Source organism: Chinchilla lanigera, unplaced genomic scaffold (genome assembly GCF_000276665.1).
Source record: "Chinchilla lanigera isolate Chin_1 unplaced genomic scaffold, ChiLan1.0 scaffold00169, whole genome shotgun sequence".
NCBI classification, from domain to species: domain Eukaryota; kingdom Metazoa; phylum Chordata; class Mammalia; order Rodentia; family Chinchillidae; genus Chinchilla; species Chinchilla lanigera.
Window position 1 is genome coordinate 1,026,646 of NW_004955570.1, and position 23,698 is coordinate 1,050,343.

Below are 23,698 nucleotides of genomic sequence, written 5' to 3' on the forward strand. Positions count from 1 at the left end.
GAACCGAACTCACGACCTTGCGCTTGCCAGGCAGGCGCTTTGCCGCTGAGCTAAATCCCCAGCCCCTCTTTCTTTTTTTAAAAAAAATTTTACTAGCCCATGTTTGCCATACCATAATGATTATCTTCATCAGTGGGGAGTTGGTCCATGGACACAAAACACGTTTCTGTCTTTACTGTGTTTTCTTTTCATTATGCATATTTAAATGAAGTATGAATATTCATCTTTGCCCAGGCAGTGTGATAGTCTGAAGACTTGTAGGGATGACGTTTTGGAGAAACTGAGAAAACAACTATTTTGTCTGGATAAATTCAGCCCCTTTTTTTGGGGGGGTACTGGGCATTGAACTCAGGACTTTGCGCTTGCCAGACAAGTGCTGTGCTGCTGAGCTACATCCCTAGCCCTTCTGTTGCTTATTGATGCTAACAACTCAAGTTATTTTACAGTCAGTCTTTTCCTTGAATATCAGGCCAACATCTGGAAAGATAGCAAAACTGATTTAAATGAGAGTAATTCATTCTACTCTTCCACGCCATGAAATACAGAGATTAAAGGAAAAGACTTTCAAATGAGCTTCTCAATAATTCTCTGAATACCAATATTGATGTTGCCTTTGAACCCTTAAGCCCTTGTGGGACTGACACAATTTCCACTCATGGTTTTCATTTGGTTGTTTCATTGCCTGTTGGCTGGGCCTCCCTTGAGGTCCCAGGAGGTAGGAGGGGTTGTGTGGAGTGGCGAGCTGGATTTTTTTTTCCTTCAGGGCCTGGAGATTGAATCCAAGGCCTGTGTACTAAGCTATGTCTCCAATCTGCTTTTATTTATTTTGAGACCGGGTCTTGCTAAATTGCTCAGGCAAACACAGGATCCACCTGCCTCAGGCTCCCAGAGTTCTGGGGAGTTCTGTGTCACCGTGCTCATTTGTGGATAGCTATTTTTTAATAGAGGACTTGATTGTTCGATTCCTAGGAGGGGCTGCCTTCTCAGTTCATTTGTCTCCTGGGGGATCTGATGGTTCTGTCTTACCTTCAGAGAGCCTTATCCCTTGGAGTCTGTCTCAGTGTCCTGGGGTGTTTATCTCAGGACAGTCTGTCTTTTTGTTGTTGTTGTTTTTTGGTACCGGGAATTGAACTCATGACCTCAGGCTTGCCAGGCAAGCATTTATGCTGCTGAGCTATATCCTCGGCCATTCTGTCTTTTCAGAAAATGGACCCAAGCGGGGTCAAGGTGCTGGAAACAGCAGAGGATATCCAGGAGAGGCGGCAGCAGGTCCTGGACCGGTACCATCGCTTCAAGGAGCTCTCGACCTTGCGGCGTCAGAAGCTGGAAGATTCCTATCGATTCCAGTTTTTCCAAAGAGATGCTGAGGAGCTCGAGAAATGGATTCAGGAAAAACTTCAAATTGCATCCGATGAGAATTACAAAGACCCAACCAACTTGCAGGTACATCTGATATTCCTGAAATTCCTACCCAAACTCAAGAGTCCAAGCATTGTTGCCCAAAAGTCGGGCAGAGATTGGGCAGCAAGAGAACACAGATCAGAGGTGCCAGCTCACTGTCCTAAAACCTCCTGTACATTAGGAAGAGTGTGGAATCTTGGTGACACTAACTTTTTTTTTCTGGATGCATTCTTTTTTTTTTTTGAGACAGGGTTTCACTGTGTGGTTTGGGCTGGTTGTAAACTCACTTTGTAGTCCAGGCTGGTTTTGAACTTGTGATCCTCCTGCCTCAGCCTCCCAGGTGCTAGAATTACAGGTGTGCATCACCAGGCCTGGATTTTCTGGAAGCTTTAAACTGCTGGTTCTCAAACAGTTGCCTTGAAACCACTGGTGATCCTTAAGCATTATTCTAGAGAAGTCTTGTAGTCTCGGACTGTGAATTTTTGAGAAAGACATGCTGACAGTCTTCTTTTTCGCAAAAATTCATGGTAATGAATCCCTGTAAGCCTTATTAATCAGTCTTACCAAAAGCAAAGCCTAAGCCTGTTGTTTTTTTTTTTTTTTTTGAGGTTTTTTCTTTTGTTGTTGTTGTTGTTGTTGTTGTTTTGAGACAGCTACAGGCGAGTGCCATGTAGCTCGGGCTACCCTTGAACTTACTCTGCAGCCCAGGCTGGCCTAAACTGGTAATCCTCCTGCCTCAGCCTCCCCAGTGCTAGGATTACAAGCATGTGGCACCCTCCGACACACACTCTGTTTTGTCCTCCACCAGGACTATTTTTTGTTTTTGGCACCAGGAATCAAACTCAGGACCTTGCATTTGCCAGGCAGGCACTGTGCCATTGAGCTATATCCTAAACCCTCCTGATAGCTATCACTGAGCAAGTCTTTTTTTTTTTTTTTTTTTTTTTGGTACTGGGAATTGAACTTAGGACTTCGTGCTTGCCAGGCAGGCGCTTGTGCCTCTGAGCTAAATACCCAGCCCACCCCTAGCTATTTCAGTGAAAGATTTTTGTAGCATCCTGTTTTAGTAGCAGGTGGAACAGTAGTTGGGCCCGTGGTGTTTCCTTTACTACCCCACATAGTGTAAGATGGGAAAACCACAGATGCTGGTTAAGTGCGATCCTTGCCCTGCAGGCCCCTTCCTAGCTCAGTTCTTGATGAAAGAAGAGGTGTAGAGAAGCACAGTGTGGTGGGCAGGAACAGCATGACTTGTGCAGCAAGCAGAGCCCAGCCTCAGGTCGTGAGGATGGGTGGGTTAGCCGAGAGTAGCTAAGGGCTGTGAGATGACTGCCATGCTGGGTCTGTAGCCACGTGAAGGCTCGTTTCCTGTGGACATAAAAATACGCTATTCTGTAGCATCTTCCACCTGGAAAGGTGGTGTGCTTCATGGGCCAGTCTTGCAGAAGGCCAGCAAAGATGAGTCCTGCTGAGTGGGGTCCCTTTATTGAGAGGGACGGGACTGAAGAGGGGAGGGACGAGGGGCTGGGGACAGGGTGAGTGCTGTGTGTCGCATTGGTGGCTCACTTCATGGGCCCCCACCAGGGAAAGCTTCAGAAGCACCAAGCCTTTGAAGCTGAAGTGCAGGCCAACTCTGGAGCCATCGTCAAGCTGGATGAGACTGGAAACCTGATGATCTCCGAAGGGCACTTTGCATCAGAGACCATCCGGGTGAGTATGGTTCGCCCCCAGCGCGGAAGGCCTCACCGGGAGGAAGAGGGATGTGGGGTCAGGCTTGCATGTCAGTTTGGGCTCCCAGAAGGATAGGCTCTTTCCAGCCTTTTTTTTTTTTCCGGTACCGGGAATCAAACTCACAACCTTGTGCTTGCCAGGCAGGCGCTGCGCCACTGAGCTAAATCCCCAGCCCTCTTTCCAGCTTTTTAGAGGACTTAGAGTCACTTAAAGGACTTGCCCAAATCCTGCCTCTGTGTTCAGATTCAGCACGAATGTAAATCAGAGTTGGTTTACTCAGTGAGGCATTAATGTGCTTCTAGTGGGACATGTCAGAGTGACGTTGCTCCACGTTAAAGAGGAGTGCGTAAGTGGATGCTGAACGTTTACAGATGGTGACCAGACGGGGGCATGTGAAGGAAACCAGAGAATTTGGGGGTTGGGTTCCAAAGATACAGAGGGACCATCAGCACGCTAGAGGAGATTCTGCGTTGGAGAGCATGCGCACATTGGTGACTTGGCCTGGGTGGGTCGCAAGGTCTAGACTGCACCCAGGAGAGGCCCAGCTCTGAGGGATGACCTGGCACTTGTTGGGCTGTGACGTGGTGACATGGCTACCTCGAGGCAGGTACCCTCGAACTTCCTCGTCTGGCTTGTTTCGGAGTTAGGACAGCGGCTGATCAGTCTTTGCTTTGTTTCTTATTTCTAATTCCAGAGGATTAGGGGACAAAGCATGTCTTTATGATGAGGGTACACACCAAGTTCCTTAGGGAGTGGATGGTTCCTGCCTGTCTTTGATGTCCTTGTACTTTTGTGTCTTGTTTGATTTCATGTCCCCAAAACCATGTTCCGTGGTTCCTGGTTCCTGGAGGACCCAGGTTTTTCTAGGCCTTCACTGTCAAGCAGTCCCAAAGATTCAGATGAATTCTTCAGCCTCAGCTAGAAATGTTCCATCCTTGTCTGTTCCCTGCTGACCGTCTTGGAGGTGTCATGCCCTCAGGATCCAAGATAGTGGTTTTCAGCAATAAATATTCGCCAGTTTATGTTTGTTCCGCTGTATTCTGCAGTCTCATTGAAGACTTGTAGTTAGCCTTGTTACCAGTAATAATTGTAAGTAGGAAAAAAGTAAGTTCCAAATCCATGACCAACTACTTAATTATATTTAACCATTTGAGTGATATAATCCATGCAATTAAATACAAATACTTATCTCCTCATTTTCCCACCACTTCATATACAGGCCTTACAGTGAGTAAAATCAGCTTGCTTATTATTTTCCTGGTAGAGGGAATGGGGCAGGCGAGTAGTCGCATAACCAGGTCACAGGTCAGGAACATGAGAAATAGACCAGTGGTGAATCTGACTTTGTGCACCCTCCATCCTTCTGATGATTTATGAAAACAACATTAAATATACTGTTAACAGCTGTTTGTTGAGCAGCTGTTAGTAGCTATTAATGTACAGGCGTTTTGCTAATCTCTGAGTCTCACAATAAACTCCAAGGTGGCCAGTATGGGAGGGTAGAAGGTGGCGCAAGGATTCTGAGTGAGCTGCCCAGTCTCACATCTGACAGATGCCACAGCTGGAGTTTCAGCCTGCCCCTCCTTCTTCCAGTAACAATTCTTTATTTTTATTTATTTATTTATTTATTTAGTCTTTTTTGAGACAGGGTCTCTTTATGTAGTTCAGGCTGGCCTTGAGCTCACTTTGTAGCCCAGGTTAGTCTCGAACTTGCAATGATCCTCCTGCCTCAGCCTCCCGAGTGCTGGGATCACAGGCGTGCTCCACCACGTCTGGCTTTTTTTTGTGTGTGCCAGTAACAATTCACTGTCCCCCTCCACCTGTGTTTCAGTCCTTCCTTCCTCCATGTCTGTGCCACCTGCGTCTCTGAATGCTTCGGCTGCTGGCCCCGCCCCTGTTGAGAAATCCACCTGAGTCAGAGGCTGTCTTTCTTCTCCACCCTGTGCTCTGGGTGCTTCTGAAATGCACCTGCTCCCTGCCCACTCACACTCTCCAACAGTAGCCGACCTTTAAAGCTGGACTCTGACCTGCAGGATCAATGAGATTAGAGAGACAGGCATGGGAAACTCCCTCCCGTACCAGAGCAGGCCCCGCCTTAGTGCTGTGTGTGAGGGTGCAGTTTGTGAGGCCTGCCGCAGGCCCGAGTGGTTTCTCCCTGGTCTTCCTGTGTCTTCATGTGTGAGCAGGGAGCCCTAGCTTGCTGTGTATATCCCTGCTGCCAGTTCCCATGGTGATCCCACTGTGGCAGTTTGTCCCTAGCTCAACAGCTCTGTGTGGCAGGCAGCCTGAGCGCGCAGGAAGGTGGGTGGCCTGGAGGGCTGTGTGTGTCCTGCATAACCTGTCTGTCACTGGTTTAGACTTTCACACCATACCGGACGGCGTGGCGCCCCATAGTCACCGCCACCCACATCGGGTCCCACATCCGAGTAGGTGGAGTATTGTCGTGCTGCTGGTTGCCGTGGAGTGCCTTCACTTCTCTCTGCGGGCCGCCCGTGCCCACAGGCGGAAGTGACTTGTGTGAGCGCCGGTCTCTCCCTGCTTTCTCTCTGAAACAGTCATTCTTGTTTCACAGAGACTCCACCCACGCTGAGCGTCCCCTGGCTTTCCGGTTTTGTTGCTGGGAGTGGCGCTTAGTGATGGGTGGATCCCAGATTCCACCTCCTTTCTGTTCTGTTTGAGCCTTTCTGTTTGGTTTCCCCCTGCCTGTGGTGTGAAACTCCCTGTATCTCCGGTGGGTGGAACCAAGGCCCGACTTGTCCCTGAGGCTGGAGTGCTTCTCAGATCCCCATCTCATGTCCTCCCTGGGCCTGTGGTGTGAGCCCCTGAAGATGCTGAGAGGGGAACACCTTTGGCCCCGTGGATGCTACTTGGGTGCAATTTGAAATAATCATCTTTGAGATGTGTTTGACTACTGTCTTTTCACAGATGGTCCTAATCTTTGCCAGACATCGTTTTTGTTAGCGGATGACATTACAGGACCCCATCTTTTCTCCTGGCATCCTAAAATTTTCCTGTGGTCTTTATAATCTTCACATGTATGATATCTTTAAGGCCTCTTGTTTTGTTTTTGCCCCCTCACCTCCATTAATTCAGAATACAACTTTCATCATTTTTGCTCAGTTTCCACATTAATTCTTTGTTCTCTTTTGTCGTGTTTTGAGACAGGGTCTCACTCCGTAGTTCAGGCTGGCCTTGAACCCACTGTGTACCCCAGGCTGGCCTCGAACTCGTGGTAATCCTCCTGCCTCTGCCACCTGAGCCACATTAATTCTTCCTCTTTCTGCTTGTTAGTTTCCTGACCTAGGAACCCTACCTTAACAAGTATTAGTACCTTAATAATACTGATTATGTAATGTGCAAACAATAATGATAATTGAAAAACCTCTTTGAGATAAACTGGAAAAATATAACTATGAAAGGTCCATTATTTTGTAACTTTTAAGACTAAGTACAACACTGATTCAAAAAACACAGAAAACACTAATGTATGTACTTTTTTGTACTCTCAGTTAAATTAGGAAGGCCAGCCTGGGCTACACAGTGGGTTCAAGGGCAGCCTGAACTACAGAGTGAGACCCTGTCTCAAAGCAGGACAAAAGAGAACAAAGAATTAATGTGGAAACTGAGCGAAAATGATGAAGGTTGTATTTTGAATTAATGGAGGTAGGGCTCACTTTGTAGCCCAGGTTGGTCTCAAACTTGCAGTGATCCCCTTGCCTCAGCCTCCTGAATGCTGGGATTACAGGTGTGTGCCACCATGCCCGGCGGGATTATCTTTTTAAAAGATCTTTATTCAGAGCCCGTGAGGTTGGCTCTGACTTGTCAGAGCTCTCTGGGAGAGCCAGATCCCACAGAGCCAGTTGTCAGCCTTTTAGGAGTCTATTTTTAACCTCCAGACTCGTTTGATGGAGCTGCACCGCCAGTGGGAATTGCTTCTGGAGAAGATGAGGGAGAAGGGGGTCAAACTGCTGCAGGCCCAGAAGTTGGTGCAGTATCTGCGGGAGTGTGAGGATGTGATGGACTGGATCAATGACAAGGTATGTGCGTTTCCGCCGGCCAGGGTTGCCAGAAGGGGAAGCTGGGCCTGCTGTGTCTCCAGCAGCTCTCCAGCGCTGTCTGTGCTCTGACTCCGGAGTCTGGGGTCCCAGGTCCAGGATGCCATGAGAGCGGCTACGGCACACAAAGCTTTGTCCACCGAGGCCCCGCCCTGATGCCTCTGTCTCGCTAAGTTTCTAGGAAGCGCTGTTCCCAGCTGCTGGCTGGTGACCCCGCTCTGTTTTGGTGCATGACTAGGAAGCAATTGTGACTTCAGAGGAGCTGGGCCAGGACCTGGAGCACGTGGAGGTTCTGCAGAAGAAATTTGAAGAGTTTCAGACAGATCTGGCTGCTCATGAAGAAAGAGTTAATGAAGTGAACCAGTTTGCTGCCAAACTCATCCAGGTAACTGGCACAGTGCCAGCGTTCCTCGCCACATCTCCTGTAACCTCCCAGCATGCCATGACCCTTACTTGCTGAGGGAGCAAGTTGTTATGAGCACGCCTGAGTTTTGTTAAGAGGTTCGGAAGGAAGGCCCACGCTGACTCCTGAATGAGAATGTGGTTTTTAACCCTGGCCTTGGGCCGGAAGGGCGGAGTTCATTTGGTCTGTTTTCTCCTCCCACTTTTGGACAGGTGGGGTGATTTCTATGGGGCTGCTGGAGCTGGGTCTCTAGGTTTCTTAGCAGAGGGTGTGGTGGGAGCGCTTGCTTGGTATTGGCAGGTGTCTCTCGGGCCTTTTGTTCCTCCTTTCCCTTGTTTTTCCTTTTTTTTTTTGTCTTTTTGAGACAGGGTCTCAGTATGCAGTTCAGGCTGGTTTTGAGCTCACTTTGTAGCCCAGGCTGGCCTTGAACTTGTGATGATCCTCCCGCCTCAGCCTCCCGAGTGCTGGGATTACAGGTGTGCGCCACCATGCCTGGCTCTCCCTTCTTTTTTGATTGAAGGCTCTCTGGGGAATCTGGGGCCCCTTGCGATGGACAGGGTCCCCACAAGTAGCTCTAGAGCCATGAAGGGGGCAAGACAGCCCCTCTGCATTGCCTGCCCCATGCTGCACACTGCTTTTTCATTCTCGCTCCAGCCGCAGGGGTCAGTGTTCCAGGACCTCAGACAGGAGGAAGTAAACTCTTACTTTGGGCAAAGTTTTTGTTGAGGGGCATAGACTTCAAATTTTTCTGCCCTTGTGCAGACACCGCGTTCCCTCCCCGTGCCAGCGCTGTGCTAGAGAAGGGCAGGCCGGCCACACCCACTCTCCCAGCCTCCCCTCATTACCTGAGCTGTTCTCTGTAATTAAAACCAAATGAAGTAATAAAGCATGCTTGGTGGGTAGAGACTTGTAACACAATGTTGGCAGTCTGAAGCCAGAACAAAGCCTTGAGCCCTGAGAATGGTGTGAGTGGGCACTAATGCCTACCAGCCCCTTGAGCACCCGAAATGCCAGGCTTGGAGCACTCGGCTGGCAGGTGCAGTGGGGAGGTTTGCACAGAGTTGGAGCCTAAGCGTTCGTTAACGTCTGGTGCTGATGCACGCGACCCTTGTACACCACCCGCACTATCCCAAGGGACACACAACGCCCTCCCCATTCATGAGAGGGAGTGGCACTCTCCTGAGTTTCGGGTCATGTCATTTCACATGGGAAATTGCTAGTTCTCCCATGGAGATTTCTTTAGAATGGTGAAGCTTCGGCCATGCACGTGCTTGAAGAAGCCAGGCTCAGGGTTACTGGTTGGAGGAGCCAGAGCTGACGGACAAACTTGGTCTCTTCTGTTCTTGCTCAGGAACAGCACCCTGAGGAGGAGCTGATCAAGACCAAGCAGGACGAAGTGAATGCCGCCTGGCAGCGGCTCAAGGGCCTGGCCCTTCAGAGGCAGGGGAAGCTGTTTGGAGCAGCAGAGGTGCAGCGCTTTAACAGGTACTGAGCCAGAGGCTTTGAGCACCAGGCATGTCCTGCATCTCCTGGAAGAGTGTGGGAAGGTCTGTGGCCCGGTGTCTGACTGGGATCCTGTGTTCCCTAGGGATGTGGATGAAACCATCAGCTGGATTAAGGAAAAGGAGCAGTTGATGGCCTCTGACGATTTTGGCCGAGACCTGGCAAGTGTGCAGGCCCTGCTTCGGAAGCACGAGGGTCTAGAGAGAGACCTTGCTGCTCTGGAGGACAAGGTGGGTTTGGGGAACACCTGACTCAAAGTAAGCTGCCAGGGTCGCAGAGTGGCTCTCACAGAGCGTGTCTCTAGGTCAAGGCCCTGTGCGCCGAGGCCGACCGCCTGCAGCAGTCCCACCCTATGAGTGCCAGCCAGATCCACGTGAAGCGAGAGGAGCTGATCGCCAACTGGGAGCAGATCCGCACGCTCGCAGCTGAGAGACATGCACGGCTCAATGACTCATACAGGTGGGAGTAGCCTCCAGGGCTCCCCAGCCAGTGTCCCCCACTCTACTGTAGAGGAGAGGGACGAGGAGGGAGGGGTCAGGTCTGTCGTGTGGACACTGCCAGGTACCTCATCCTAAGAAACTGTAGACCACCCCTTCTCGCCTGTATTATGTTTGCTTGGAGACTTGAGGTTGTGTATCTATACTTCGTAAAAGACTCTATCCTGTCTTTCTTCTTGGTGATTAATTGGAATGGAGCTGTCAAGCAAGGCCTGGTGGCACACACTTGTAATCCCTGGGCTTTGGGAGGCTGAAGCAGGAGAGTTACAGGTTCAAGTCCAGACTGGGCAACTTAGAAACTGAGTGATAGCCTGTCTCAAAATTTAAAAAAGGGAGCTGGGCGTGGTGGTGCACACCTAGAATCCCAGCACTCGGGAGGGCAGCCTGGGCTACAAAATGAGCTCAAGGCCAGCCTGACCTACAGAACAAGACCTTACCTCAAAAAAAAAGAAAAAGAAAAGAAAAGAAAGAAAAACAATGCTTTTTACTGACCTACTATTTGACCCTGGAAATAAGCAAACTTAGCATGTAGAACAGTGACTAACCTGGGAAACACAGCCAGATTCTGTCTCAAAGAACACACAAAAGATGTATGTGGGAAAAGATTGGGGCATTATAGTGATACACAGAACCTATGTTTTTGGTTGTTTGGGTTTGTTTTTGAGACAGGATTTCACTGTGTGGTTCAGGTTGACCTTGAACTCACTTATGTATCCCAGGGTGGCCTCAAACTCATGGTGATCCTCCTGCCTCAGCCTCCCAAGTGCTGGGATTATAGGTGTGTGTCACCACACCAGATGAACCTACTTTTTAAAGGGATTGAGGGTCAGGGATATAGTTCAGCGACATAAGTGCCTGCCTGGCAGGTCCAAGGTCCTGAGTTCAATTTCCAATACCAAAAATAAAGAAATAAATGGACTGATTTCAGCCTTCTCTTACTTTCCTTTCAGTCTAGGTTGAGAATTTTTTATTTCCCAGGACTAGAGTGTGTATGATTTGTTCCTCTGTGTGTGTGTATGTGTTTGTGTGTGTGTGTTAAGGTAGGGTCTTGCTATGCAGTTCAGGCTGGCCTTGAGCTCACTTTGTAGCCCAGGCTGGCCTCAAGCTCACTTTGTAGCCCAGGCTGGCCTCGAACTTGAAACAAGCCTCATTCTTCCAAGTGCTGGGGTTACAGGTGTGTGCCACCATGCCCAGCTGATTTGTTACTTTTGAGAATGTATACTTGAGGCTCTAGGGAGGTAACCATCACCCTGCCTGCGTGCACGTGCTTGCACACATACGCTACCCCCACCCCCACCCCTGGGAAGAGCTAATGACACCTCTGGTTTCCCAAGGCTCCAGCGCTTCCTTGCTGACTTCCGGGACCTCACCAGCTGGGTTACTGAGATGAAAGCCCTCATCAATGCGGATGAGCTCGCCAATGACGTGGCTGGAGCTGAGGCTTTGCTGGATAGACACCAGGAACACAAGGTAACCACCTCACCAGGGCTTCAGTGCATGTGTCAGTACCTCACCGTCCCTCGAGGCTGGGAGTTTGGCCCTGGAGACCTGCTCTGCCTCCTTCTAGGGGAGGTGTGGTTGTGATCCATAAAGGCCTGGGAGGTACAGGTGCTGTTTCTTGGGATGTCATCTGTGCTGTCTTAGAAACATCTGTTTAAATACTGCATTTTATAACTCTGAGTAAATTTGAATATTCCAGTAGCTCACCAGTTATTTTATGGAAAACTAGTTATCTCAGATCTTAAATAGGCTTTACCCTTAAGAGATTTTCTAAGTAATCACAGAGAATATAAGGTTCTTGAGAATACTTTTTAAAAATTTGTATAAGAGCTGAGCATGGTATTGTACATCTATAATCCCAGCACTCGAGGAGGGTGAGGCCAGAAGATTGTGAGTTCAAGGTTAGTCTAGGCTGCATGGTAAGACCCTGTCTCAAAAAAAAAATATGAGACCTTCATGGAGAAAGCTGAAAAGTTTTGTTGAAAGACATTAAAGGAAAATTGAGTAGGTGGGATGACTTTCTTAGTGTAAAGGTGTAAACTCTCCCCAAGACAGAGATATTCAGTGCAGTTCTAGTCTAAAACCCTGCAAAAGTAGTTGCGTGTGTGTTTGGGATGAAATAAGCTGATGACAAAATCAATCTGGAAGGAGAAAAACCTTTGATTTTGAAGATTTGGTAGAGGAGGGAGGAATTCACCGTACCAGGTATTGTTAAGTCATAGATAACAAATCTTTGGGCACAGGGTAGCCAGGCAGGCCAGTGGGAGAGCGGGGAGGGCTCAGCCCCATGAGGAAACCGGGCCAGTGACAGCGGTGGCCTGCAAAGCCAGCAGAAGGGCGCTCTCAGCCTGTAAATGGTTTTCACATCGGATGACTCAGGCTGATGGCTGGGACACAGCGCCCAGTCACGTACTCACTCTGATTTCAGATGTGCCAGTCTGACTTCTGATACTGAAATTCAACAGCTCACTTTCTCTTACACAGTGCTAGGAATAAATTGTGCCCTTTCCCTCTGCAGGGTGAAATTGATGCCCATGAAGACAGCTTTAAGTCCGCAGATGAGTCTGGACAGGCGCTGCTGGCTGCCGGTCACTATGCGTCGGATGAAGTCCGGGAGAAGGTTAGGGGCACCTTCTTTGGGGAAGCCAGGCTCAGAAAGTGCGAATGCGTCCGTCAGCGCCCAGATGTGGCATCTACCAGCCCATGTCAGAACACAGCTGGGGATTCTGCCTGCAGGGGAGCAGCTTTCCCTTCAGGGGGTTAAGAAAAGATGTATACATATATGCTGCCTTGCCAGGGCAGGCTTTTGTTTTTTAACTTGGGACATGTGTGACACATTTGCTACTTAAAAAGGGAATTTGCAGAGAGCTACTTCTATTTTAGTAGTTGGAGCAAAGATGAAACAAATCTCTATAAAATGAGTCTGGCACATTCAGGGATTTATTTGAGAGATTCTGTGGAGGGCCCACCCAGTGGCATTTCTCAGTTGAGTCCTTCCTCTGCTCGGACAGCCTCCTGTTCACAGGGCCCTTTTTCTTCTGTCTGCCAATCTGTCTGACATCATTTGTAGTAATGTGCATGACAGGGCCTCCCACTCATGTTTAACATGTGCACCCCAGCATCTATTTGTGTATTTCCTGTGATGAGGCTGACACAGTGCATTCAGTTCAGCCTCTTTTGCAGATCAGGATTAGCTAAGGGTTACCATGAGATCTGGCCTCCCCAGCAAGCCCCGTTTCTGACTAAGGGCAGGAGGCTGACTTTGCTTTCTGTCACCCAAGCTGACCATCCTCTCGGAGGAGAGAGCTGCCCTTTTGGAGCTCTGGGAGCTGCGTAGGCAGCAGTATGAGCAGTGCATGGACCTGCAGCTCTTCTACCGTGACACGGAGCAGGTGGACAACTGGATGAGCAAACAGGAGGTAACTCATGCACAGGGCCTTGCTGACCACCTACATGGGTGCCATTTCAGCCCCAGATTGAGCAGAAGGCAGGGACCAAGCAGCCTTCTGTCCTCTCTGCCATCATTTCTCTCTGCATGGTAGAAAAGGTCTCAGTTTTTCAGATGAGTGGGATATAAAATTACTTATAGAGGCCGAGTGTGGTGGGGCACGCCTGTAATCCCAGTGCTCGGAAGGCTGAGGCAGGAGGATTGTTGTGAGTTCAAGGTTAGCCGGGGCTTCAAAGTGAGTTCAAGACCAGCCTAAACTGCATAGGAAGACCATCTCAAAAAGACAAAAGAATTATTTGCAGAAAAGATTTTTCCCTAGATTTTTATCATTATGTATAATCTAAATCTAAGAGAAGGAGCAAAAGCTATTTGAAGAAAGATTCAGAGCCAGGTAGCTGGCACATCTTTGTAATCCCAGCTACTCAGGAGAGTGAGGCAGAGGGTCACAAGTTCAAGTCCAGCCTAGGTAACTTAGCAAGACCCAATCTCAAAAATAAAAAGGGCTGGGATGTAGTTCAGTGTTGGACACAAGGTCCTGGGTTCAGTCCCCAGCACTGCAAAAAAACAAAAAACAAAAATAATAGAATGTGAAGCAAGGATTTTTTGATGGTACTGGATTGATTTTAAGTGAACGTGAAAGGATGCTAGACTTCCCAGGAGCAATCTCAGAGTTTAGTAGCCAGAGAAGCTCTTTCCTTCTTTCTGTATTGTGGCTTTCAAGCTCTAGAGGGTCAGAGCCCAGGACATGATTCTGAAGGCTGTCCCTTTTCTCTGCAAGGCGTTCCTGCTGAACGAAGACTTGGGCGACTCCTTGGACAGTGTGGAAGCGCTTCTCAAGAAACATGAGGACTTCGAGAAATCTCTCAGTGCCCAGGAGGAAAAGATTACAGTAAGACTTTCTTGTCATCAAGAACCCTTGAAGCAGGGTCCCCTTCTTTCTGGAAAGGTTCTGAGCAGTTCTAATGGGAGCTCTGTGCAGAGCCCTCCAGGAGCACTCAGCTCTCCTAGTCATGACAGCCACCTTGTTGGGGACCTGACACCCTGTACATGGTGAAATTTTGGCCACTGTCAGTTGTGGGGTGTGAACCTTGAAGTGCTGGGCTTAGGGCGTTCAGTACCCAGGCTGGAAACCATGCTGACTTAATCACCTTCCTCCTTCCTAGGCACTGGACGAGTTTGCAACCAAGCTAATCCAGAACAATCACTACGCAATGGAAGATGTGGCCACTCGCCGAGATGCTGTGAGTTCCTAGGATCTCCGTGCCCTTTCCTGGCAGTGTGAGGGGTCCTTTCTAAGACAGTTGTCCCTAGAGCCCGACAACTTTTGGGAGTAAAAATTGGAGAGTCACAGGGATCCCTCTCTTTCAGCTGCTGAGTCGCCGCAACGCCCTGCACGAGCGAGCCATGCATCGCAGGGCCCAGCTGGCCGACTCCTTCCACTTGCAGCAGTTTTTCCGTGACTCTGATGAGCTCAAGAGCTGGGTCAATGAGAAGATGAAAACTGCCACGGATGAAGCTTATAAGGTGAACACCATTAGCCTTGTGTGGCTCCTGAGTAGTAAAGTAAACCTTGGTGTCATTCATCACAGCTGAGTAAAGAGACAGGACTACACAACCTGCTTATGTAACAGGACCTGGATATTTTATGCACACACTGTAAATATCACTGTGAAGGGAGGCAGAGTACCTAGACAGATGCTGGTTCCAAACAGAACCCTTTGTTCATTTTCACGGGCAGGACCCGTCCAATCTGCAAGGAAAAGTACAGAAGCATCAGGCTTTTGAGGCTGAGCTCTCTGCAAACCAGAGCCGCATCGATGCCCTGGAGAAGGCTGGGCAAAAGCTCATCGATGTCAACCACTATGCCAAGGACGAAGTAGCCGCTCGGATGAATGAGGTCATCAGCTTGTGGAAGAAGCTGCTAGAGGCCACGGAGCTGAAAGGTAGGTGACAGGAATGTTTGAGGAGCTGCGTGCTCTCTCCTGGTTAAGTGTTGGGGGACACAGATGCCCAGGGAAAGTGGGTGATGACTTTGGGCACGGAGCATTTCCTGTGCAGGAGTTACTTGGCTTGGGTTCTCTCTCTTGGCTGATTTGGCAAGTGTGAGTGAATGTGCTGGCTGGTGGGGGTGCTGGGAAGGAGCAAATCACACCTCACCATTGAACACCAGCATTGTGAGGTGAGCCGAGGACATTCAGTAAAGCCCCGAGGCCCTGAGGTCATGGAGCTGGAGCGCTTTCCATACAGCTGCCCATCCATCTGCAGAAGGTAGAGCAGGGGCTGCCGGCACCCTGTGGTAAAGGGCCACAGTAGTGCAGATTCTCACCGTAGTCCTTCACCAGGGACGTGGCTTGTGAGCGGTGTGGTGGAAATACTCTCTTAACCAAAAGAACGTCAAACTTGCCTTCTTGCGTAGGAATCAAGCTTCGCGAAGCGAACCAGCAGCAGCAGTTTAATCGCAATGTGGAGGACATTGAATTGTGGCTGTATGAAGTAGAAGGACACTTGGCTTCGGATGACTATGGCAAAGACCTTACCAACGTCCAGAACCTGCAGAAGAAGCACGCCCTGCTGGAGGCGGATGTGGCTGCTCACCAGGTGCGTGGGCACCAGGGCGGGAGCCTGGCATGGGACTGCACGAGCGAGGAGGGAAGAGTGGCAGGAATCGAAGGGCAGCACTGGTGCTGGCGGACGGGATGGGTGACTGTGGAACTCCACGCTGCTGCTCAGGTTGTCTCTCAGTGCCCTGCTGGAGCCTAAAGCGAGAGAAGGAGATGGCAGGGAGAATACTTCGGGGTGGGACAGGCATCCTGTTTTTCTTCTTACGGGAGAAAACGCGCATAGTAATAAAGTCAGCTTTGTCGCTCCACACTGGTTTCCAAGGCTTTGTCCTCTCACGTTCCCAGGATCGGATCGACGGTATCACCATTCAGGCCCGCCAGTTCCAGGACGCTGGCCATTTTGATGCAGAAAACATCAAGAAGAAGCAGGAGGCGCTCGTGGCTCGCTACGAGGCCCTCAAGGAACCCATGGTTGCCCGGAAACAGAAGCTGGCAGATTCTCTGCGTCTGCAGCAGCTCTTCCGTGATGTGGAGGACGAGGAGACGTGGATCCGAGAGAAGGAGCCCATTGCAGCCTCTACCAACAGAGGTGAGTCTGCCTCCGCCGGGACAGGCTGTGCTGCAGTATGCTAGGTTGCAGCTCCATTCCTGTGCTGATGCCCCGGTGGCACTGAGGAGAGTGACATTGGGTGCTGCCGCTTCTCTGGGGCCAGAGGATGAGGGAGTGCTTTCTACTTTCTGCTTTCAGGCAAGGATTTAATTGGAGTCCAGAACCTGCTAAAGAAACACCAAGCTTTACAAGCAGAAATTGCCGGACATGAGCCCCGCATCAAAGCAGTGACGCAGAAGGGGAACGCCATGGTGGAGGAAGGTGAGTGACCGTCCCTGGCCAGTGTGACAGCTTTGCGCTCCTTTCTTCCCCTCTACTGGGCAAGTGCGTAGACATGGGCACAATGCACTTTCTGACTGGAAGGCCATGACCAAAGGCCAAACCCTTGCCAACCCTTGTTTCTGATCTGTAAAAGAGGATACTAGCTGGGTGTGGGGGCCCATGTCTGTAATCTCAGCACTCGGGAGGCTGAGGCAGGCAGGTCAGCCTGGGCTACCTAGTGAGTCCAATGAGTTCAAGGCCAGCCTGACCTACGTAATAAGACCTTATCTCAAAAAAAACCCCCAAAAGAACTTAACCCTGTAATACCAGCACTCGGGAGGCTGAGGCAGGAGGATTGTCTCGAGTTCGAGGCCAGCCTGGGCTACAAAGTGAGCTCAAGGCCAGGCTGAACTGCATAGTGAGACCCTATCTCAAAAAGACAAAAAAAAGAGGGTACTGATGACAATGTCACACCTCCTCCTGATGGAGGCCAAGTGAGCACAAGTAGGTACAGGCCTGAGAGGTGGCCTGCACTTGAAGTCTCAGTCACGAAGGACCATGGCAGTACTGTTGGTTTTATTACTTGTTTTGTTTTGCTTTGTTTTTCTTTTTGGTTGAAAGGAGCTCTCACTGTGTAGCCAAGCCTGCGATCAAACTTTTGATCCCCTCATCTCAGCCTCTGGAGTGCTGGGCTTACAGGCCGTGCCACTATCCCTAGTGCGTGACTGTATTAATTCTCGATGATAGTGTTACCATCTGGGATGTCTGCTGCTTAGGACCTAGAACGAGACAATTTGAGAAGGCAAAAGTGAAGCTGTCTGTTATAGGCTTAGAATCTGAACTTCGGTAGGAATGTGACGTGACCAGGCAGGGCTGCCTACAGCGTAGTGAGAGCACTGTGAGCGCACACAAGCCTCCTCTGGGCCTTCTGTGATGATGGCTGGACTTATCCTCCCCCGCAGGCCACTTTGCCGCAGAGGACGTAAAGGCCAAGCTCCACGAGCTGAACCAGAAGTGGGAGGCCCTCAAAGCCAAAGCCTCCCAGCGGCGGCAGGACCTGGAGGACTCGCTCCAGGCCCAGCAGTACTTTGCTGACGCCAATGAGGCCGAGTCCTGGATGCGGGAGAAGGAGCCCATCGTGGGCAGCACGGATTACGGGAAGGACGAGGACTCTGCCGAGGTAACCGGGGGTTCGGCTGTGCCTGGCAGGAAGCAGGCCAGGACTGGGGCAGGAATGAGGTAGAAGCCACGATGTGGGGAAGGAGCAGGGTCTCAGCGATGGTTCTGGAATGTTTTTCACTGTCGTGGAAATTCAGTCATAACTAAAGGAGAGGGAAGACTCCCTGTCACCCACCTTGACTGCACCCGTTATGGGTTTGTCTGCTCTATTCTCGCTATCCTGTGCACGTAGGCATGTGCACAGTTGTATCACCACATGTGCGCTTTTCATACACGCTTATACACACACATACACGCACACAAACATACGTACGTACTGTTGTTTTAGGGTTTTTTTTTGTTTTTTTTCTGGTACCGGGGATTGAACTCACAACCTTGCGCTTGCTGGGCAGGCGCTGTGCCGCTGAGCTAAGTCCCCAGCCCCTGTACATACACTTTTTGTTGGTCTTTTTTTATGGTAATTCTTTCTACTCATAAAGGTGTAAAAGTACTACTTTCCCTTTACCCCTCTTCCTCCCACTGTTTATAGCCCAGGTTGGCTTTCAGCTCCCAGTCCTCCTGCCTCAGCCTCCCAAGTGTTGGAGTTACAGGTGTGCATCACCACACCTGGCATGTCTATAGGTTTTTTTGCTAGTCTTAGAAACTGGAATTGGCGTGGTGGCACACGCTTGTCATCCCAGCACTCAAAAGGCTGAGGCAGGAGGATCGGTGTAAGTTCAAGACCAGCCTGGGCTACAAAGTGAGCTCAAGACCAGCCTGAACTGCATAGGGAGACCCTGTCTCAAAAAGACAAAAAAAGCAGAAGAAAAGAAACAAAAAACTGGAGTGAGTTGAGTAAAATGACATGAACTCTGCATGTTTTCCCAAAAGAAGGGCAAATGAAAACTTTGGAAGTGGTATTAGTGGGAAAGGTTGGAGCGGCAGATGTGGAGAAGGGACGAGTGGTGTACGCAGCCAGCTTTAGTGGCAGTGTTTGCTTTCTCAGGATGGGTAGTGCACTCACCAGTACACGTGATACTGTTTTTCCATATATCTTTGTTTGTATAATATCAAAACTGCATAATTAGGTAGAAGTTGAGTGTGAGGCTGTAAATCACAATATTTCCCCCAGATTAAATGTTGATCTTCAACAATGGGAGAAAAGCCAGGCGTGGTGGTGCACGCCTGTAATCCCAGCGCTCGGGAGGCTGAGGCAGGAGGATTATTGCAAGTTCAAGGCCAGCCTGGGCTACAAGGTGAGCTCAAGGCCAGCTGGAGCTGCATAACGAGACCCTGTCTCAAAAAAAAGAAAAAAAAAAAAACAAGGGGAGAAGGTAGCTGGGTATGGTGGCCCATACTGTAATCCCAGCACTCAGGAGGCAGAGGCAGGAGGATCTCTCTGAGTTTGAGGCCAACCTGAACTGCATAGGGAGACCCTGTCTCAGGAAATCAAAAGGAAGGGGCGGTCTGTAGAGCAGGAGATCACTTACATGACTGAGGGGACTTCAGGGAGGGAAGCAGAGGATGGGACTCCGGCTCCTTGCACTGTCGCTCATGTGTCATTTGGCTTCAGGCTCTGCTAAAGAAACATGAAGCTTTGATGTCGGACCTCAGTGCCTACGGCAGCAGCATCCAGGCACTTCGGGAGCAGGCTCAGTCATGCCGGGTGAGCACATCAGTGGTGACGGGGGGAGGGGGAGCCAGGGAACGTCCCCGGACTCATACTGTCTGCCACGCTGATAGCCGTAGCCGGTGTTCCTGTGACATACATGTCTGTGATCAGACAGGCTAAGGTAAGATTTTTGACAGATGCCAAATGCTGTGAGATGCCATTGGTAGCTTTGAGGACGTGCTCCCATGAGTGTGCGCTGGTAAATGCGGTGCCACCGCCGGAGACCCTGCTGTCTACTTGGGTGGCACGTCGTGGGTGTCCTTATCTGCTTGCTCTTTGGATTCTCAGCAACAAGTGGCCCCCATGGATGATGAGACTGGGAAGGAGCTGGTCTTGGCACTCTACGACTATCAGGAGAAGAGTCCGCGAGAGGTGACCATGAAGAAAGGAGACATCCTCACCCTGCTCAACAGCACCAACAAGGCAAGGCTCGGGACACGGCCGGTGCCCCTTTCGTCAGCACCCGAGGTGACCTTGAGAGGCTTCCTCCTCAGTGTCCCCTTGGTCTGCCAGCCTGGGCTGTGTGTGGGTGCGACCAGGAAGGCACTGAACAGCTCCCGCGGGTGGTGCACAGTCCCACACATGGCAGTGTTGCTCCTCACTGAGCATCTGTCTGCACCGCCTGTTGCGTTGGTTTTTTTGTCATTTGGGGTGTGTGTGTGTGTGTGAGAGAGAGAGAGAGAAAGAGAGAGAGAGAGAGACACTCAGGAGCACTAGGCGAGTGCTCTACCACTGAGCTCCATGCCCAGCCCCTCGTTTGTTAGCATGGCCTGTAGCGCTGTGCTCTGGCCTGGCAGGTGGCTGAGGACAGCAGTGCCGTCGCTTCATGCATTTTGTTTCCCAGCTTCCACGCTGCCTGGTCCTCGGCCCCTCTTCCTTGACATGTGCCGATTTGACAGCGGCCTCAAACAGAGGTACAAGATCCTCCACATCCAACCTGACTGACCCTGAAGGATCTGGTCCCTGTCTTGATTAAGGCCAGAGAGAGGTTCTGGCCCCGTAAGAGCCTCCTTTTTTTTTGTTTGTTTTTTGTTTTTTTTCCAGTACCAGGAATCAAACTCAGGACCTTGCGCTTGCCAGGCAGGCACTGTGCCGCTGAGCTAAATCCCCAGCCCTTTTTTTCTTCTTTTTTGGTTAAATTATTATTTATTTTTTCTTTTTTTTGGTACTGGGAATCAAACTCAGGACCTTGTGCTTGCCAGGCAGGTGCTTGTGCCGCTGAGCTATATCCCCGGTCTGCTGAGCTGTATCCCCGGTCTGATCCTCCTTATTCCCTCGCCTAGTTAACTTCACTATGAGTCAGTAAGGAAACCTGTGATTGCCATCCTCCTCCTCTTGATTCTGGTTTAAAGCAGTACCACTTGTCTGGTCTGACTGGCTCATGCCAGAGCAGTGCTGTGGCTGAACTTCCGTGATGGTGCCGTGTCAGGTGTCTGTGCTGCCCCAGGGTGGCTGCCAGCCGCGTGTGAGCGTGAGCACGTGAGCTGTGGCCAGCCCAGCTGAGTATGTGCTGACTTTTGACTCAGACTTGCTGGACGCTTGAGAGGCACAGGTGGCGAGTAGCTGCTGTGCGGGGCAGCACAGTTTCTTGGTGTCTAAGCACTGGGATGTCTGGCGTTGTGCGTGGCAGTGCGGCATGGCCTTGCACAAAGCGATCTGCTCTCTCTTCCTTGTCCCCATAGGACTGGTGGAAAGTGGAAGTGAATGATCGTCAGGGTTTTGTCCCCGCTGCTTACGTGAAGAAGCTGGACCCCGCCCAGTCAGCGTCACGGGAGAACCTGCTGGAGGAGCAGGGCAGCATCGCCCTGCGGCAGGAGCAGATTGACAGCCAGTAAGGACACGGGGCCCAGTGTCTCTCGTGGTCTGTCTGTCCCTTGCAGGCTGAGGTGTTGGCAGTGTCCCGCGGCCTCGAGCCTGGCCGCCCACCTTTTACTTTCCTAGAGCTGCATTTAACCTGCCGGCCTCCCTGTTCAGACTGCCCCAAATGTGTGCCTGCCACCTTAATCCCCTTTGGCTTTGTTTTTTTTCAAATTTCTGCCATCTTAACTTCTGTCTTGTGGTTCAAGATGCGTTTTTTTTTTGTTTTTTTTTTGGTTTTTGGTTTTTCTCCGGTACCGGGAACCGAACTCACGACCTTGCGCTTGCCAGGCAGGCGCTTTTTGCCGCTGAGCTAAATCCCCAGCCCCTCAAGATGCGTTTTGAAATCGGACATTCAGACTTTCCAACCCTCACCTCTGGCCTGCTTTGGACAGCTGCTTAGAGAGCGTCTCTGTGTCGTGGCATTGTGTTCTCAGACTGGAGCTGATGTTATATGAGGCGGCTCTGTCCTCACTGCTCCATTTAAACCCTCATGCTGCCCTGTGTTCCTCCTTTAGGGCATGTCTTGTTCCACTAATGAAATCAGTTTTGGATACCTGGGAATTGCCCACAAAACACACTCCCCCAGCGGAAGAATAATAGAACTTTCCTCACCCTGGTGATCCGTAAAAAGACCAGAAGTCTTTACGTATCCAGATTCTCTTACTGTTGAGACAAGAATGAGAGATTTGGGTTTCTATTCTTAGTGGCCTGGGTCATAAGTGTGAGAGCAAAAATATGGTTATTAGCAATCCATTAAGTTGCCTTCCCAGCCCATTTCTCCCTGGGCTTCGCTCTCAGAAGCTAACAGTTGCAGTGCAGGGAAGTCTACCTTGATCCAGCGTGGTGGATTGTCAAGAAAATGAAAGTGAACTAACCCTCTCATTTAATTTTCCTGCGTCTGCGCTCCCGGCCGGGCACTTCTAAGAGCTTTGGAATAACTCCTCCCTTTTCCCTACTTCAAGCGCCCCCGTCATGGCACCGGTCGCCCGGAGCTGCCGCTTCTCCCTCCTGCGGGTTAATCCCACTAATTCGTGCATGCTTTTGCTGTACCCTCTGTGCAGGACGCGCATAACTAAGGAGGCCGGCAGTGTATCTCTGCGTATGAAACAGGTGGAAGAACTGTGAGTAGGCCTAGCCTTGCTGACACCCGTGTCCACTGCTCCGCCCATCCATGCTCCCTGCGCTTCTCTCGAGGCGCTTCTTCGTCTAGACAGATGAGGTGGTGGAAGGGACGCGGGTCTGTGTGGTGGCTTCGCTGGCAGGGGCGAGGTCTCGGTGCTGGCGTGTTGGTGGCGACGGCTGTTCTTGTCGGTGGCTTTTGTGTGTACCTGTGTGCAGCACGTGTCCTTCCCTCTGCCTCTGGTGGACCAGCCCCAGTGGGCAAAAATCCGAGGCCAGTGCTGTAGCGTTCCTGAGTAGGACAGAGGCTGAAGGCCTCTCTCGGTTCTCTGATGCCTGGTAACTCACTGCTTGCTTATTTGTTTGGGAAGCTTAGCGCTAATGGTGGTCTTAAGAATTTTCAACATTGTTTTTTATCAAGTTTGTCACTTCTGTGTCTCAAGATAGTCAGAATTCAGCTTTTTGTATTTTAGCACCCAAGAGCTGGAATATTCTCTGAGTTTTCTTAGTGTCCCAGACAAGGAAATGGCACAGAGACTCGACGCTGCCTGATTTCCTTAAGTGGCCACAACTTTCTGAAGAACAGTGATCTCACTTTAGGAAGGTGCTGAGGATGAAACCTCCTGGAAAGCTATAAGGCCGGGTGTGCGTCCCCAACCCGGGGCTGCTCAGAGAACCAATAAGAGAGGAGAGCCCTTCTGTGTATGTGACACAGACCCATCTGTCTCAGCCGTAGTCGCATGAACCCTGTGTTTCTGTGCTCAAATGCTTGGTTTCAGCCATTTGTGGTCATGATATCGTAAGTGCAAAATGGGCCCAGGGACAAGTGTGCCTGCTGCTGGGCCACCTGGTTGTGACCAGGTCAGCGTGTGCTTATTCCTGCAGCGGTAGTCTGGGGACTCAGGAGCCTCATCTCCCAACATCCTGATCCCTGTCACCAGCGCACCGTCATCCTACACTCATGCCCAGCTCCCGGCTCGGACACACCTGGTGGCCGCCTCTGTTAGCGCCTGGGGTCGCTAACGGCCTTCCTCACCCCTTGGCTCATGTCAGATACCACTCACTGCTGGAACTGGGCGAGAAGCGCAAAGGCATGTTGGAGAAGAGCTGCAAGAAGTTCATGCTGTTCCGTGAGGCCAACGAGCTGCAGCAGTGGATCCACGAGAAGGAGGCGGCGCTCACAAGTGAGGAGGTCGGCGCGGACCTGGAGCAGGTCGAGGTGCTGCAGAAGAAGTTCGACGACTTCCAGAAGGTGAGGGCGCCAGGGCCGGGCCCATGCCTAGCTGAGGCTGCTGTTCCTGACCTGGCCGCAGCTGCCCAGCCCGGAAGAACAGATCCGACCCCAGCAGAGATCCTGCCTCTCGCTCTAGCTTGTGGGGAGACCCCACATGCAGACTATTTTTAAATTTATTTTTAATTTTA

The 23,698-nt window shown here is 50.6% G+C and overlaps 1 protein-coding gene across 8 annotated transcripts in view; it reads left to right on the forward strand.

The window, feature by feature from the left end:
- The window catches only part of Sptan1 (spectrin, alpha, non-erythrocytic 1), a gene marked incomplete in the record, with an annotated part of 59,990 nt that overhangs the window by 10,136 nt on the left and 26,156 nt on the right, over window positions 1-23,698 (forward strand). For 5 of the 8 annotated variants that reach the window (XM_005413564.2, XM_005413568.2, XM_013509404.1 and 2 more), the window contains 23 exon segments: window positions 1,204-1,443; window positions 2,983-3,108; window positions 7,026-7,166; window positions 7,423-7,569; window positions 8,939-9,072; window positions 9,176-9,320; window positions 9,395-9,549; window positions 10,922-11,057; window positions 12,106-12,207; window positions 12,869-13,006; window positions 13,814-13,924; window positions 14,199-14,276; window positions 14,404-14,559; window positions 14,774-14,978; window positions 15,452-15,633; window positions 15,942-16,185; window positions 16,345-16,467; window positions 17,430-17,647; window positions 19,199-19,291; window positions 19,586-19,720; window positions 20,980-21,128; window positions 22,219-22,278; window positions 23,330-23,528. In XM_005413564.2, coding sequence (XP_005413621.2) covers window positions 1,204-1,443; window positions 2,983-3,108; window positions 7,026-7,166; window positions 7,423-7,569; window positions 8,939-9,072; window positions 9,176-9,320; window positions 9,395-9,549; window positions 10,922-11,057; window positions 12,106-12,207; window positions 12,869-13,006; window positions 13,814-13,924; window positions 14,199-14,276; window positions 14,404-14,559; window positions 14,774-14,978; window positions 15,452-15,633; window positions 15,942-16,185; window positions 16,345-16,467; window positions 17,430-17,647; window positions 19,199-19,291; window positions 19,586-19,720; window positions 20,980-21,128; window positions 22,219-22,278; window positions 23,330-23,528 — 3,417 coding nt within the window. 8 annotated transcript variants of the gene reach the window in all.